The following is a 17,671-nucleotide window of genomic DNA, read 5'->3' on the forward strand; positions in this document are numbered from 1 at the left end:
GGGTGTAAACGTGTCCCCCTGTCCCTGATAATAGTTTTATGACTGGATAAACCGATTCAAAAGCTCTCAAGCCACTTGCGTTCCCAAAATCCATGGGCACGGTCCGTAATGACCGCGTCTTCAGGGGAGATCTGATGCTGCTTCTTCCAGAAATGGACAAATTTCTGGGAGAAGCAGCATCGGACCAATTTCTTCTCCCAGTCTTGGACAAATATATTTATAGGGTAGAGTCCAATCGTAGTGAGTCGCCTGCCCCTGTGGCTACCGCATACATTCCTTACTATCCGGGCCTTTCAGAACACATTGTACGGGCACTGCGGGAGTGTCAGACCCGCTGTGTGCAACTTCCGGGACAGAGATTGCACACAGTGTTATCTCAATTTAAAGATCCGGTAGCCCAGGACTATACTAGTAGTGTGGTCTATGAGATTAAGTGCCCGGATTGTGAGGAGTGTCATGTGGGGGAGACAGGGCGACATTTAAAAGACCGTATGGGGGAGCACATGACCGCCATTAAGACTGCTAATTATGCGAGGTCTGCTGTGGCAGAGCATTTCTGGGAGAAGCAGCATCAACTCTGTGGTACTACACTGACAGTGGTAGAGAATGAAAGGGACTTGGGGGTGGTTGTACAGGCAGATATGAAGTTCTCTGAGCAGTGCAGACGGGCTGCAAGAGTAGCTCATGGAGTATTGTCAATGATATACAGGAATTTTTCCAGCAGGGATAAGGAGGTGATTATTCCATTGTATAAGGCAATGGTCAGGCCACACCTAGAGTACTGTATACAGGTCTGGAGGCCTCATTTCAAGAATGTAGAGCTGCTGGAACGAGTACAGAGAAGGGCAACAAGATTAGTGAATGGAACAAAGGGGTGCTCTTACGAAGAAAGGCTTAAGTTTTGCAAATTACAGTGTCTGGAGACTAGGCACCAGCGAGGTGATCTGATAGAGGTGTATAAAGCCTTGAATGGTTTAAGCATGCTCAATGCTGATGGGATTCTTCCTCTAGCTCAGAAAAATCACCTGAGAGGGCATAAATTCAAATTGAGGAAAGACAGATGTAGGGTAGACGTGCGGAAATTTGCCTTTAGCCAGCAGGTGGTTGGTTGGTGGAACAGACTTCCATCCCTTGTGGTGGAGGTTGATAGCCTAAATAAGTTTAAGGCTCAGCTGGACAGGTATTTTGAACGAACTGGTGAAGTGGAAGTGGGTGTTTTTTTTTTTTTTTTTGGCTGATGCTGCATAAGCTTGCTTTCTTGCATCAAATGCCTCTACTAATGCTAATGCTAATCGGATCTCCCCTGAAGACGCGGTCATTACGGACAGTTCCCATTGATTTTGGGAACGCAAGTGGCTCGAGAGCTTGCGAATCAGTTCATCCAGTCGTAATACTATTAACAGGGACAGGGGGACAAGTTTACACCCCCTGTTTGAGGCGGTTGTGCTCAGATGGGATGACCGGTTCTGTTTGACACGTTCCCGAGCCACTTCCGTTTCCGATGAGCGCCTGGGGAATGCCGACCACGTGCACGAGTGCCATGGGCCTGCTACTTAAGGATGTGTCATTGCAGTAATAGTATACTGTTGAAGAAGGAGACAACCGTCTCCGAAAGCTTCATATTTTATTGCTTTTAATCCAATTTATTTTAGATCATTTTATTGCTTCGGTATTTTTAACGTTTTATCGTAGTTTATTTTATCGTAATTTATTGTAATATTTTAGTCTTCCGAAAGTGTATCACAGTATTTCATTATATTTTATTTCTGTATATTTTTTTTTTATAGTAAAATTTTTAATTCCTTGGCTGGTGTTTGTCTTTAATTATTGCAGCCCCATAGAAAAATTATAACCTGGTTATAAAGTCGCCAAAGATAGGCTTACACTTTTATTAGGGGGACAATTGCCGAGGGAGATTTAAAATTAAAGCCCATGTTTATTTATCACACACAGAATTCTAAGGCTCTTAAAGGCTTAAATCAATTATCACTCCCCGTAATTTGGCAATCTAACAAGAAAGCATGTATAACTAAAGTGCTATTCGAAGAATGGCTCACAGGCTATTTTTGCCCAGCAGTTGAAAATTATTACAAAAAAATAATCTTGATTTTAAAGCTTTATTAATTCTGGACAATGTTCCTGGTCATCCCATAGCATGATGGGAATACTTGATGCAACTGATGGATCAAGGGCCTATCAACTTTTAAAGCTTACAACCTGAGTTTTAAACAGGCAATACAAGCAACATTTGGAGAGAATGCAATTTCATTGATAGAATTCTGGAACAAGTACAGCTTCGAAGATGCCACTGAAAACGTTCACCAGTCATGGCTTGAACTTACATCAAGCAATATGAGCCGGGTGGAAGCATCTTCTTCCTCACTGTGCAAATGAATTTATAAACAAAGCCTTCCATTTCCAAAAGAAATGGAAGGCTTTGTTGAAGAAATAACTCGCATCAGAAAGTACCTTGGTTTTAATGAGTTAGACAACCAAAACATTCAAGAATTAATTGAATCCCATTTTGAAGAACCGAGCAATAGCGATCTTCTAAATTTAGATACACAACAAGCGTATGAAACTGCCGATGACTGTCAAGGTGATGCAACTCTAGCCAACAAGAAAGAGGTCACTCGAAAGGAGTTTGATGAGATTTTTTGCAGTATTGAAGTTTTTTTAAGCAGCAATGCTTAGATGTTGACCCTGATGTAGAACTCAGCAGTCAAATTTGTTAAAAAGTGGAAAAGTTTTAATTCCTTATCAACAGATGTACGATAAGAGGAAGGAGAATACACATCAAAACTATCAAATATTTTTCCTTTATTTAACTTTTCATTTTGTTTAATTTTTATTGTGCTTTGTAATTATAATTTGTTGAAAAAATTTAAAAAATACAGTACTGTATATTTTCAAGAAATAAAAAAGTCACAGAACGAATTACATTATTTTCCATAGGTTACTAAGTTCAATTAATTTGCTTTCCATTAGTGTGGCGCTTTTGTGAGACGCATTAAGAGCACTAATTGAGGGATTAATGTATTTCCTATGGATCTCCGTGTTGTATACAATTCTCTGTATCCCATATTTCATAACTTATGTATGGGTTACCAAAAATTGCAAGTTTCAACTGACTTATCAATGTTATGAATAATTAAAAATAAAGACGTGGCAAAGCAATTAACACACACACACACACACACACACACACACACACACACACACACACACACACACACACACACACACACACACACACACACACACAGTTAAAATAAGGTCATAAAAAGATTTTTATAAGTTGCAATTTTCCAGAGTGAGCTTTTAGCAACAATTATGGATACAATTAGTCTGGTGTCAAAGATTCTTCACTTTGTCATTTTGCACTTCAGTTACTGAGAAAGAAATCATTAGCCTCAGTTTCTATAGCATAATCTCCACGACATGAAATTTTTCATGTAATACAGCACGAAATTTAGGGTTATGTTACCTTTATTTAAGATTTTATAGGTAGAAGTAGAAACTCATAAAATTAAATTGGGTTACACTGGTTCTCACTGACAAGTCTAATGAAATTCACAATTAAACTGAACCTTTTAGACATATTTTAATCATAAAAACTAAGTTCACATAAATTTAACTAAATTCATAAACTGAACATTGACAAAAAATACCAGCAAAATAGAAGTTTTGCTTCAGCCTCAACAACTTTGTGCCAAATTAAAAAAGATATGCAGTAACCATCTGCAAAAAGATTCCCTTATTTCCTTCCATGGAAAATCCTCTATTCAATAATTTTTAAAGAGACTGCCTCTATTCTCTTCTCACTCTCCAAGCTCTACATTTTCTACCTCAAACATTCCTTTTGCATCCAATTTCTAACAACAGCTGCAAACACTTTTTTTTAAGTTTCTACCTATTTTGTAGGCACTGTGTAAATTATCACACATTGCTACACTTCTGAGTAATGGCAGCCGTCTTGTTTAACGAAAACAAAGTGCAGGTTCGTTCAATATAGCTAATGTTTGAATCAAACATTAGCTATATTGAACTAACACAATTTTACTGAATGTGTAATGTATAAAAAAAACTAGTTAAAATGTGGCTTCATCCATACAAAACATTTCCAATGATATCTGGTTTATAATGTTCAGCAAATTCTAGTCCTCTGTCTCGGTTGTACTTGTCCAAATTTTGTAGCAACATAGGACAATAAACCTTGTATTTAAAATCATTTATGATTCTCTTTAAACTTGTTTCAAGCAATTTAAGTTCAAAACTTTACTTTGAGAATTTTAGAACTTTTTTGACTTCTTATCAGTTTTCCAAACTTGTATTTCTCTTTGAAATACAAGGTCTACTAGATTTTGGAAGATTTTCCAATTTTGCACTGTTTCCATTTCAAACGTCTTCACAATTTGCTTTACGGTCTTTACTGAGAGACAATGCATGATATCGGTTCACTTCCACCCTCCCTCAACCCGAGTACACTAGGCTAAACTGCATACTAATGGCATATTAGATCACAACATTGCTACTTTTTCGTAGATGTCATTACTTCTATGTATACTTCTCTATGCAAAGCCTGCCAAAATAAAGTGTTCTGTGGTTCAAAAAACTTCTTGAAACCACATGCAAAGTCTACAGCAGCATTTCCCAAACTTTTTTTTTTTATCACAGACCACATTCTTTTATGGCTATTTGGTTTTTAAATAAAAAACATATAATTAATGCTGAAATGCATTTTATTTTTGAAAACCAAATCAAAATAAAAGTATACGTATAAAAATTATAACATCAGTTGAAAATTAAAGATGTAATCCACAAGAAAATTTATACACATATATACCCAAACAACACGAATTATGATTTTTAAAAGGAAAAAAATGAATTGCATTTTAATGGGATTGGTGTTTCTGTGTCTTTGAATCACAAATTCGTTTAATATTAGGTATAATGCTGGAAAGTTGAATCCTCATATCAAGTATAGTGTCAAGTCTATTCCTATATTTAGTTTTTGTTGTAGTATAATAGGAAAAGCTAGTCGCACACAAATAAGCTGTAGCAAAAGAAAGTAATACTCGAACTACATGTTTTACCACATTGGGGTAACGTTCTATTAAGCTACTCCAAAAATTATTTAGCACAAGTTCCTTAAATGTTTGTTTTAAATTAGAGTCAAAAATTAAATCAATAGGCTTTCATAATCGTGCGTAGAGAAGCCGACTGGTTTCTCTGTAATTATAAATGGATTTCAAAACCAAGAATTATCATCGGTAGTTTCGGAAAATTTTCTAATAAAAATGACTGCAAGTCACGTAAGTCTTGTAAAATTGCACTGGAAACGTCATGGATTGTAGAATTTATTTCAATCAGAAATTCATGTAACGTGGGGAAGCAGTCAAAGTTATTTAGTTCTACAGAAGATATCCAAAATTCCAGTTTCTTTCCAAAGGATGAAATTTATGCATGTTAACCTATGCATGTCAGCGTCATTACCTTTGGGGATTCCCTGTACAAGCAGGTGCATGGTACTGCTATGGGTGCCCCTGTTAGCTCCGTCGGGGGCCAACATCGGAATGGAGGAATTGGAAGAACAGATATTCCTGTTTGCCTGTACCTATTACAGTTTAGTGCAGATACGTCATCCCACATGGTTCAGAAGCAACACTACTGGAGTACCTCAATTCTTTATCAGTATTCGGCAGTTCACTTTAGAATTAGAAGTAGATGGGTCCCTTCCATTCTTAGATGTTCTGGTAAAGCATGTGGGCCCACACCGGGAGACCTCAGTATACTGTAAGCCAATGTGGTGCACAGGCAGTTTACCAACTACAGATCGGGTCATGCCCCTAGCTATCTCAACAGTACTGCCCGCACTCTATTCTCCCAAGCTTGGAGCCATTCCAGCTCGGAGGAAGCTAGGTGCACCAAGGTTACCAGGGTAAAAACTGACCTGGTCAATTGTGGTTATCCAACCTACATATTACACAAGTGTTTGCTGCAAATGCAAGAGCTTGCAATCTGCCTGAGACCATCATCACCACATCACAATATGCCTACCACCTATATTCCTTACTAACTGGGCATGTCGAACCAGATTTCAAAAATCCTCCGGGAATATCGCATAAAATGCATACAACTACCTGGTAGGAGCTTACGTCCCCTGATTTCTAATGTGAAAACTCCGGTCGGCCATCTTTTTCGTAGCAGAGTGGTATACCATGTAACTTGCAAAGATTGTGGCAGTTGCTACATAGGAGAGAACTCGAGATGCCTTCAAGACTGCCTTGCAGAGCATGACAGATCAATTCACCTTGGTGACACTGACCACTCCACAATTGCGGAACATTTCTGGTCGACCCACCATGACCTTAACCCTAAATGCGATTACGAAGTGATCAAATAATCCTGGCACTTCCGCCAATGCCACTGGCTAGAGTCGCTCAGCATATCATGCAATTCAAGAACCGTGAATCGCATAAAGGCTACACCCTATTTTGGAAACAACTGTCTTGAAGCTGGATAAACGCTGGCAGCAAACCCACAGAAGTTTGTGCACCAACAATGAGTACCAATCTAGTAGTTGAATGTTCAATCTTGTGGCCATGCACACATCACAGCGTGCACAACTCTGTATCCATTAAATTTTGTCTCTAACGTCATTATTCCGCTAGAAAATGATTATTACTGATGAAGGAGTCCATTTTACCCTGAAAGCTACATTCTTGTCATTTGTCATTAAATTTATTACTGGATATATACAATATCATTAATCTCCTTACACAATGGAATCCAGTACAACAGGCCCATTTGTCCGAGGCGCCTCCGTAGCCAGGTGGGAAGGAGCAGCAGTGTGTAGCACACTCTTCTTGATTAGACCGGAGTTCGAGCCCATCACCACCAAATATGGAGGATGCGGAAAGGTCAGGGAATGACCACCGCATATTCCCGGAGCAATATGGCCTTAGTTGCTAATGCTCCTAAAAACCAAATAACAAACAAACAACAAACAACAGGCCCATTTGTATTTATATTTCCAAAAATGTTGTTTTTTATATCTTTATGGACCAGAAAGCCAACTCCACCTTCGATCCTTTCATTGTTTCCATTAGTGTACAGCAGATTTCCACTTGATACACTTATAAGTGATTCATTTCTTCTTGTTTCAGCCAAAGCAATGATATTCCAATTCACATTTTTTCACATTTTCGTTATGCTGTCATGTGCTGGAGGGTTTGGTCTTTTCCTCTTCACCCTGACCAGGCGTCTTGAAGAGAACCACTCTACACATTCGTTGCCAACTAAATGACATAACAGGGCTTACCATCAAGGTTTGTTGTTATTTGGTTTTTAGGAGCATTAGCAACTAAGGCCATATTTCTCTGGGATTATACTGTGGTCATTCCCTGACCTTTCGCATTCTCTGTATTTGGTGGTCGCAGGCTCGAACCCCGGTCTAATCAAGAAGTGTGTGCAACGCACTGCTACTCCTGCCCACCTGGCTATGGAGGTGCCTTACCATCGAGGTGTGCATGAGTGGATTTTAGGGAGGCAGGCCAACCGGACTTCTCCTAAATCTTCTGAAATAGAAAGATATTGGATCCATCAGTGTTTAAGACTGAGTTTTAGACTGATAACACACAGAATGCTTGTTCCCCTCATTTTTTTTTTTTTTACTATTTATTAAAATTATTTTTACAAAATGAATATTCATGTTCAGATCCCTTTCAAGGTATAAACATGGATAATGATAAAAAAAGTATAAAATTAACAAAAAATCAGTATAGCATTTTAAATCAAGGCTGAAAACAGAGAGGATTCTAGTGGATGCAGATTTTGTATAATTGTCTTTACTCTGTGAAAACAATAAATCTTTCAAAAACTAGAATAATCAGGTAGATGTTTACTGGACTAGTGTAAGAAGAAAAACAAGTAACTCAAAATTTTAAACAAACCACAAAGTGCTACTGCTTTCCAGTATTATGCTACTCTTCAAGTAAAAAGCCAAATGGTAGCAAAGCTGATGTACTGAAGTGTAATTTCTGTACAAAAACCATTAAAAAAATCTCTTCAGATGCTACTGCAATAAAAATTCAATTATACTTAGATAGGCATAAAATTTTTAAATTTTAATCATTAATTAACGGGTAATGTGAGATTGTTATTACTGAAGATAACCTGCCACGACCACCAAGTGAACAACATTGACAACCTTCATCTCATCAGCAAAGTTATACATTAAGCCTGACATGCATTCATCAATATCATTAACAAATAGAGAAAAGAACAATTAGCCCAGCAGTTAACCCTGAGGAACTCCACTAATAACAGTCCAACAAGAGCAGTGCCCACTGATAGCCATGCTCTGTATTCTCCCACTCACCCATCCCTTTATCCATAGCAGCAATTGCCCTTAATGCTACACTGCTCAGATTTGTATAGCAGTCTTTTTATGTCCAACAATATCAAAAGCTTTTCTGAATTCCAAGTATACTAACAACGGGAAAAATTATTTATTTGTACACAGTTCCTTTGTAACCACATCATAGTATCCAATCAAATTGGTCACACAAGATCATCCCTTAATAAATCCATAATGTGACCTATAGTATAACTTCATTACTGTCTAAATGATCCTGCACTACTTCTTTAACCAGTAACTTCATTATTTTCTCTGAAACAAAAGCCAACTTTGTGAATTGGGGATATATTTTCACATCTTTAATGCACAGACACCTCCCCCAGGGATGCTCTCATAATTATTTGCTAGATTTGCTTATGTCCCTTTCTGCATCCTTTAACATAGCTAAATAGACTCCATCCACCCCATATGCCCTTTTTACATTTAGCTTCAACAATTTCTCCCCTGCTTTCCCCTCAGTTTAGACACAATCATTCAGCTCTAACCAAAATATGACTTGTTTCTGGCATTCCCTTACAAAAAAAAAATATGCAAAATACCCATTAGGTTTCTCCACAGCCTCAGCAGGATCATCAACATTAATCCATTTATATCTAAGGGACCAAAGTGATTCAACTTCCAACTACTCTTTACATAAGTAAAGAATTCTGCTGTTGTTCTTTCCATTCTTCACTAGAGATGTCTGGTAATATGACAGCTTACTAACTTCCTCTGTGATTTTACTGTAGACTAGATTATATATTTATGTAGGCACTGCAGTCAGCTTTATAAAAGCAAAAGCCCCTTTCGCCGTCTTTGACAGTAGATGCATCTTTAAGTAGATCCCATATCAGCACATTGTGATCACTGCCACCTAGTTGGTCTTTTATCTGCAGATTCTTAATATACAAAGGTAAATTTCTGTACACACTGTACTCACCATATCTGTGATATCCCCACAATGATTGCATTTAATGATTTCATCAGTACCTTAAATTCATCAAATTTATTTACAAATTTATCAAGGTTTTTGTTATAAACCTTGATAAAAACAACCAAATATAACAACAACCAAAAAAGTTGTTGTTATAATTGTATATACACTAATGCTGCTAGCATTAGTGTATATACAATTATAACAACAACTGTTTTAACTGTTAGTAACCCTAATACAGGCCGTGTATTTGCTTGCTCCACATGGACCCACAGCAGGTCTTGAAATCCCCAACACCCTGCTGCATGTTCTAATAAATCAGTGCAGGAATCACTTTCACCTCTCCGCATGACTATGGTTAATGTATTACTCTGTGTATCCTCCTAGTTTACTATCTTCTGACAACATAATACTGCATCAATAGCATCATCAAATATTCTTGCACCCGTTCTATTTAAGTTTATCCTGTGTCTGCAAAAAGTGTCCATTAACGAGCACAGACCACCAGAAGAAAAATTCTAATTCTACCCCACGAACCTTGCACAGTCTCTCCAGGGCTGAAATGATTGACAAAGCTCTCATTATGTATTCCCTCATATCATGTCTGGGCAAGATGGCAGACACTTTCATTCCTAACTTGCAACTTTGTCCTGAAATCTCCTACTCTTGATATCATTAATGCCAACATGTATAATGACATCACCTTTCGTGCCCTTAAATGATGACAGCTGCTATAACATCATTTAATTCAGTGCCAGGCAGACATAACCATGGTCCTATTGCAACCTGTCCTTTTTGCATAATATATTTCCCATTCACTTGAAAATTGAGTCACCATCTCTAGCTACTACCTGTGGGACCAAGTATATCTGCTGTGGAGGATGTCTTTATGTTGTCTGATGCCAGATCAAGCACCGAGTTCGGTGGCTAAGTGCTTGATGGGTTCCTCTCTTTTAAACATTCAAGGGCATCGACCCTATTTTTCAAGCACTCACATTATCCCATCAGAAAATCTAGTTTGCACTTAGCCACCTCATACTCTTTGCAACAAACACACACAAAGACTGTGGCTGTATTATGTTCTGCTAGAGGTAGCTTCACAAAAGGACCACAAGTAACATACATAACAATGTTGATTCATAGATTAGATTTACACCTTCCAAGAACTCAATATATCTACTCGCAACACTGTATGGGTATTCACTATGAAACGGGCACTTCAAAATAATAACTGGCTGTTACTGGAAAGCAAATGCACTATACTTAAGGTTTACAGCTATATTTATTCAGCTTTAATAAATGGTGTCATTTCAAATCAACTCTCTTCAAGTTAATCCAATCCACCATTTCTTTGGTTTTATTTTCGACAATGCCATTTCTTTTTTCTTGCACAAATGTAAACACCAACGAAAAATTATTGACTGAGTGACCTTCATTTCTAAACTGCTAAAGATAAGAAGATTGCAGGAGAAATGTCCTGCTGTTGAACTATTTCATTAACCAGTACTCAAATGTCATTTTTTTTTTCAGAATTTAACTGAAAAGAAGTGCCTATTTCTGCAGCTTAACTGAGAATTCATATTATGTATGGAAACGCACACCTCATGATCATGAGATTGGATAATGATATTCCAATATGTTCTATGAATATTTCAATAATGGAAGCAAATGAGAATGTGGAAACAGAGCTCAGAACTAAGTATAACCCCTAGGCATGTTACTAAAATTATGGGTTTAATGAAACATCTTGAAGTACAGACATTAAAGGAATTAGGAACTTGACATGAAGATCACATCTTATTGGTTAGTGATAATTCAGAGAATCTAATATATGATCAAAATTTATGTAGTATGGGAATCTCATATTCAGAATCTTGAAAACTCAAGAAGGTTTGACAAAAGTCTCCCAACCTATAAGAACATTGGACTGACATAATATTTTCATGAAATTTTAATGGTGCCTATGCTTAGTAGGTAAGTGATGTTTCTTTTTATTTACTGAATGAGACTACATTCAATAATTGTGTAAATTACTGAATTTTATCTGCCAACCAGCTTGTTCTCCTGACCCATCTACGACCTCCCCCCAATTTACTTCTGGTAGCATATTGCTAAAAATTATGGTGAAGGAGATCATTCTGGAGTTAATGCTGGAGATTATTCCTACCATCATAAATGGTTCACCTTTCATACATGTTATGGCCAAGTTTCATGACAAATTTTTGCAACCTGTTGCACCCACCAATAACAGCAAAGTGATGTGTCTAAGTTTTAGCATTAACATAAGAGGAAGCTTTAAACTTCAGTTCCTCAATGCAATGCAACATATTACCCCCTTGGGCTGTTGTTAAACACTTTCCACAATCCAGTACTTTTTAATTAATTTCAATCAGAGTGTTTTATGTACAATAAGTAAAGTTAATAGCATTTTCCTATGACTGACAGCACTTTGTCTCATGGCAAATTTTGACCAATGACTCAACAGGATAACCAGCTATTTAAAAAAAACTTAAAGAGAGACTGAAAAGCAAACAAACAAATGAACAGAAAGTAACAGAATTTTTTTTGGAGAATCCATGTATTTTTTTTTTCCCATGATGAATAGTTAAAAAATATTTTTATTACCATGAAATGCAGGAAAACCTAGAGAGGAATGCAATTGCACTGGAGTGATGACAATGAATTTCTTAAGGGAAAATCTTGTCTGTTTTAACTGATTGGATACAATAATATAGCAACAAAGACTAGATACAAAAAATAATTTTTATATGTATTTGGATTTCAGAAATGCTTCTGACACTGTTCCAGACAAAAGAATTCTATGCAGCTTGGAGCAGTCTGGTATTAAGGGCGAGATAAACAGCAGCAATGGGCACTGCTGTTCTCAGACTAATATTATTAGTCGAAATCCTCACCATTCAGGGCTGGGGACCACTGCTGTTTTCAATATTTCATAATAATATTCATGAACGAACATTATGTTTAATGTCTAAGTCAGCAGAAGATGCAAAGGTTGACAGTTGTTAATGACACTAAGCGGGGTATGCTATTACAAACAAGATCTAGAAAACTTAGGCAGACAGGCTGAGAAGTTTAACATCGATAAAAAACTGGTCTTAGACAGCTTTTTAACTCTATGCACTGTAACGAACAGATGAGTTTACCAATAACAAATTCTAAATGGGAAGCATTCATCCCTGAATAGAAGCTACATTGAAATTACTAGGTTTTTTGTATTGCCTAAGAGATGCTGTTCAAAGCTTAGACCTAAATAGATGGGAGATGAACCAATGAGGCTCTATGCAGAGAACACTGACTGTTGATGATCCTGCCCAGATTGCTGACAAACTGATTAAGTATTTTGCATCTACATTCACAAGAGGAATTTTCTAGGGATGGAGATGCCGAACTGTGTCAAATTCTAACAGGGAGCTGAATGATTTTGTAGTAACTCAAGAGAAAGTAGAACAGAAATCTTTGAAGCTAAAAGTAAAAAAGGCATCTGGGGTGAGTGGGATCTATCCAATTACATTAAAGGAAGCAGCAAAAGAGGTATGCAAACCTTAGTCATGATTATGAGCGCATAATCTGCTCCAGAGAAAATAATAGAATCACTGGTTAAAGTAATGGAGGAGCATTTAACTGCAGTTGCAGCATGGTTTTGTTAAGGGGCGATCTTGTACGACCAATCTGATTAGATATTGTGATGCAACACAAAGGAAAGGGATGCAAAAAATAATTTTGCCTTCTTATACTTAGATTTCAGAAAAGTTTTTGATACTATTGCATAATCACAACCATACAAATTAAAGCAGAGTGGTATTAAGCCACTCTGCTCTAATTAATGCAAGTAATGCTATGAATCAAGGGATTGTTCAGAGGGAAAAGACAGTGCAGCGCAGTGTGGTTATCAATGGATATTTCTCTTCTTGGATTAATGTAATTATCAGAATACCCAGGGTTCAGTGCTGGGCCTATTGTTGTTTTTTTATATTGATTAATGACAACATATCAGGCTTGATGTCTACATTTCCAAATGATATGAAAGTTGGCAGTCCAGTTAATCACAGTAATCAGTGTATGCTACTGCAACAAGATCTAGACAAATTAGGCAGATGGACTGAGAAGTGGTAATTGAAGTTTATATTGGCAAATACAAGGTACTTGCACTTCCTAAAGGGAGCAGTAATAATAGCAGATTAATGTACCAGCTGTGTAGTACCATACTCAGGATAATGGAGAATGAAAAAGACCTGGAGGTAATTGTGCAGTGATATATGGCTGAGCAATACTTCCAGGACAGCTCATGGGGTTTTGTCAATTTATATCACATATTTAAATGAGATATTGTCCATATGACAGTGTGATCATGAGAATATGATTGTATATATTTTTACTGTGATTATGGTAACACTAACAAAGATAACGTGAAATATTCAGAAATAGAAGTTATAAGCACTTAATGATGTGATTAGTGACTAATGGCTTAATTATTTCTCAATATGCCAGATAACTTTAAACAGGAAGGATAAAAATTAACTCACAAAAAGTCGTTATCATGAAAATCTTCAGGAATAATGAATTTAACTCTCTTGGGTGTTTTTGTAGTAAACTGGCATGCTGTCCATCCAGTAATGTGACCTTTACAATGATAGCCATCGTTTCTACAAAAAAAAAAAAGAAAGAAAAAGTTTATAACTTATTTTATTTTCAATCACAACAATCAAATTTAAGAAATTTTCTACGCCTCTCAATGAAGCTTTCTTCTAAAATTATAACACAAATAAAGCTATTTAGTCTAGCTGATATTTTTAAAAGGCACAGAACTTCTTGTTATCTATGTGTTGTCAACCTGAAAATTATAACAGAAAAATGTCATGACCTTTCTCAAGCAGCACAAACTATATCTTATTCTCAATGAGCCTAATTTCAAACAAATTAATAACACAGAGAAGTAATTCTTTGTATTTGTTTGAAGGATAAGACACTGTTATAACAAATGTTTTGGGACTTACATGTCATTGGTCAGCAGATGGTGCCTAGTGACAACTAACAGAATAAACAAAGAAAGAAACCTATCTAACAAAGTTGATATTTGCAAAAAAAAAAAACACAGGACATGTTGTGTTTTGATGTATTTTTTTGGTCTGATTTATTATGTAAACTTCATAGGAAAATGCTTCACCTTAAGCAGAGCAACAAAGTGGCAATGACATGCATTCTTAGTGTTTTTGCAATCTCCTTTAAATGAAATGTTTAAAATGAAGTGAACTATTAATAATAATAGAAACAAGTTTATGCTCAATCCCAGTGTATATACATATTTGATATATGTAATCAGATTTTTTCAAAAGAGTAAACCATGGATAATTATTCAGGTGCAATAGAAATTTATTTCTATATAAGTTCTATATATAATATATTTATTTAACTAACAAAATAAAAAAAATAATAATAAAACACGACCTTGAGAATAACTTTGAGGATTACTATCATTTAAACTCAAGATTACTAACTTGAGGATTACTATCATTTAACCTAAGGTACAGATCTGGACTTCAGCAACTGCAACAAATGTTTTCACCTGACTGTTGCAATCAATCAATTATAAAAAGCTGTTTAAAAAGAGTTATAGAGAGTAAATACTTGTAAAAGAATAAATGTAGTGGTCATTATTGTTGCCAGTCAAAGGTTTCAATGAACTTCTAAAGAATATTATATACATTCTCATTCAGTATTAGAAAGCTACTAGAATATACCAAACAGTAATACATCACAAAAATGCTGGAGGAGGGGTTGACACAGCTTGTAATAAAAAAAATAAATGATGTGGAGATGTCCTATATGGAGTCTAACCAAACCAAACCAATCTTCTCTGCATTTTTCCCCTATAGACTAGTGTGTCTATATATGTTTTGATTTCCCCTGCCACATTGCACAATCATGACAGCCAGAACTCAATTACATAGCCATCTCTCTCTCTCTCTCTCTCTCTCTCTCTCTCTCTCTCTCTCTCTCTCTCTCTCTCTCTCTCTCTCTCTCTCTCTCTAATCATTTCCTTTATCTCACAACACCACCCATCAGCTGTTGTTGTTGTTGTTTGGTTTTTAGGAGCATTAGCAACTAAGGCCATATTGCTCCAGGATATGCGGTGGTCATTCCTTAACCTTTCCGCATCCTCCGTATTTGGTGGTGACGGGCTCGAACCCCGGTCTAATCAAGAAGCGTGTGCTACGCACTGCTGCTCCTTCCCACCTGGCTACGGAGGCGCCTCCACCCATCAGCCACTATTATTGAATATTCTCTGCTAAATGGAAATAAAATTTTATCACGCCATACATTTTGAGATTCAGATGACGTTCCTTGGAGTAACTTCATCTTTTCAACACACAGTATAATGTTTAAATGAAAATGAAACTTCAGGTGTGAGATTTGTTTCCTGTAGAGAGAGAGGCACATATTGGACTATGTTGTGCAAAGAGATAACTCACATCAATAAGATTGCTATGGAGCCTTAAGCAATTCCTCTGGATTACTGCATTCATTTATTTAGGTGTAGCGGAGTTGTCACCTTGTTTTCTAAAAACTGATTTAGACCTGTCAATTTCTGCTTTTTTTTTCTTTCTTAGAGAATACTGGCCAATCAAGGTCTGCATCGTTGTCTCATTGTTACTTCATTATTAGTTTTCGTTTATACACTGGGACAACCACATAAGGTCAGATAATTGTGTTTCTTCTACATGTCTTGATAATATGAGTTACTCTTCCTGGCAGTGGTATTGGTATTATTCAAACCAGGGTATTCATGGCCCTGGTTGGGTTTTGCTGCGCTGTCAGCTGTGCTCCTGTAATTATTTAGCCAATCTGCAATTGATACGTTTGGAGGGATGGATACATGTGTCTGTGTGGCTACTGTGTATTTTCTGTGTACCCAATACCCACAGATTTGTAAATAGTGATATCTGTTTCATTGCTTCCTGATATGCCACATTATTCTCAACATGTTGGATTTTTTATTTTCCTTTTTTCATTGCTCACATGCTTTCGAATAGGCGGGATTTGGTCTGCCACGTCACATTGGTAATTGGGCAGTACATTCTGAATGTGTTCTTCAGATCCATGGCTCACACAGATAGCCACTCCTATACAAACCAATTGAGAGTGACTGATTTCTAACATTTAAAGCATCTCACAGGATTTGAAACTTATAGCCTGACTTTACAGTTTAGGTGGCCTGCCTTTAGAGTTGAAAATAAATTTGGTGTACTGAATATAACTATAATGATTGTGGAATGTGTGAAAACAAATACAGGCATTCTTCTACTTATGTCCAAAAGTCACTTGATAATTTATATGCATCCCATGCATTTTTCTTCTCTGTTACGAGTCTCATTAGTTCATTTGATACCATTTAGGTCTAAACCTTGAACAATATTTCTTAATAGGTATAAAACTTTTAGTAGCATCCACGATTAATTCCTTGAATGCTTCCCACTTAGAATTTACTGTTGGTAACATTGTCAGTTGATCCCACTGTTCAGAATTTAAAAACTGTCTGAGACCACTGTACTCACCTTTACGGAAGAAAAACCCTTTCCTTTACCTCTGATGGTAATTAAATCTTTAAGTAAATCCCACATCAGTACACTGTGATCACTGCCACCTAGTGGTTCCTTTATCTACAAATTCTTAATACATGAATGATCACTGCTGATAACCAGATCAAGAGTATTACTCTCTCTGTTTGCTTTATTGCTATGTTCGGTTATAAGAATCAACAGTCGCAGATCCAGAAAAAAATGACAGGAGGGGTACGATTTTGTGCCTTATTTTGCACAAACAAGACACAAAATAATGCACAGAAGAAAACAAATATGAATTCAAACATAATGTGACTGGTAGACACCGGCACACACAGCTAAAGTCTGAATTACTTTGAAGTCAACGTTACACACGGCCTAACTGTGTGATGCCTCGAACTAGAATGGTGATCACATCAGCATCAGTGTTGCCAACGGTAGTCAGCTGAAAATAGCTAAGCCATAATGCAAAAATAGATAAAAGCCTATGTTAACAATGGGGGGGGGGGGGTTGTAGCTAAAGGGAGTTTAAACAGTTGGTGAATATTGCAAAAAACGACAGAAGGGGCACATGCCCCAGTGCCTTTACCCCAAATCCGCCGCTGAGAATCAATTCTGAACACTATTGTGATATTTTTTCTAAAGCACATTTCTGGTGGTCACTACCATTAAACAATAAAAACAATTTGCAGTTTCCAGTTTATTGGGCTTTTCTGTTAGTGCAATCTATTGTAAAACTCTATCTTACTGCATTTG

At 36.7% G+C, this 17,671-nt stretch overlaps 1 protein-coding gene across 1 annotated transcript in view; it reads right to left on the reverse strand.

The window, feature by feature from the left end:
* The window catches only part of Parp1 (Poly-(ADP-ribose) polymerase), a 411,082-nt gene that overhangs the window by 252,757 nt on the left and 140,654 nt on the right, over nucleotides 1–17,671 (reverse strand). Inside the window, exon 9 of the mRNA XM_090376325.1 lies at nucleotides 13,880–13,999. Within this exon, the coding sequence (XP_090232451.1) occupies nucleotides 13,880–13,999 (120 nt within the window). The remainder of the gene's footprint in view (nucleotides 1–13,879; nucleotides 14,000–17,671) is intronic.

This window comes from Mastigoproctus giganteus, chromosome 6 (assembly GCF_048544385.1).
Source record: "Mastigoproctus giganteus isolate SK-2022 chromosome 6, ASM4854438v1, whole genome shotgun sequence".
NCBI classification, from domain to species: Eukaryota; Metazoa; Arthropoda; class Arachnida; order Uropygi; family Thelyphonidae; genus Mastigoproctus; species Mastigoproctus giganteus.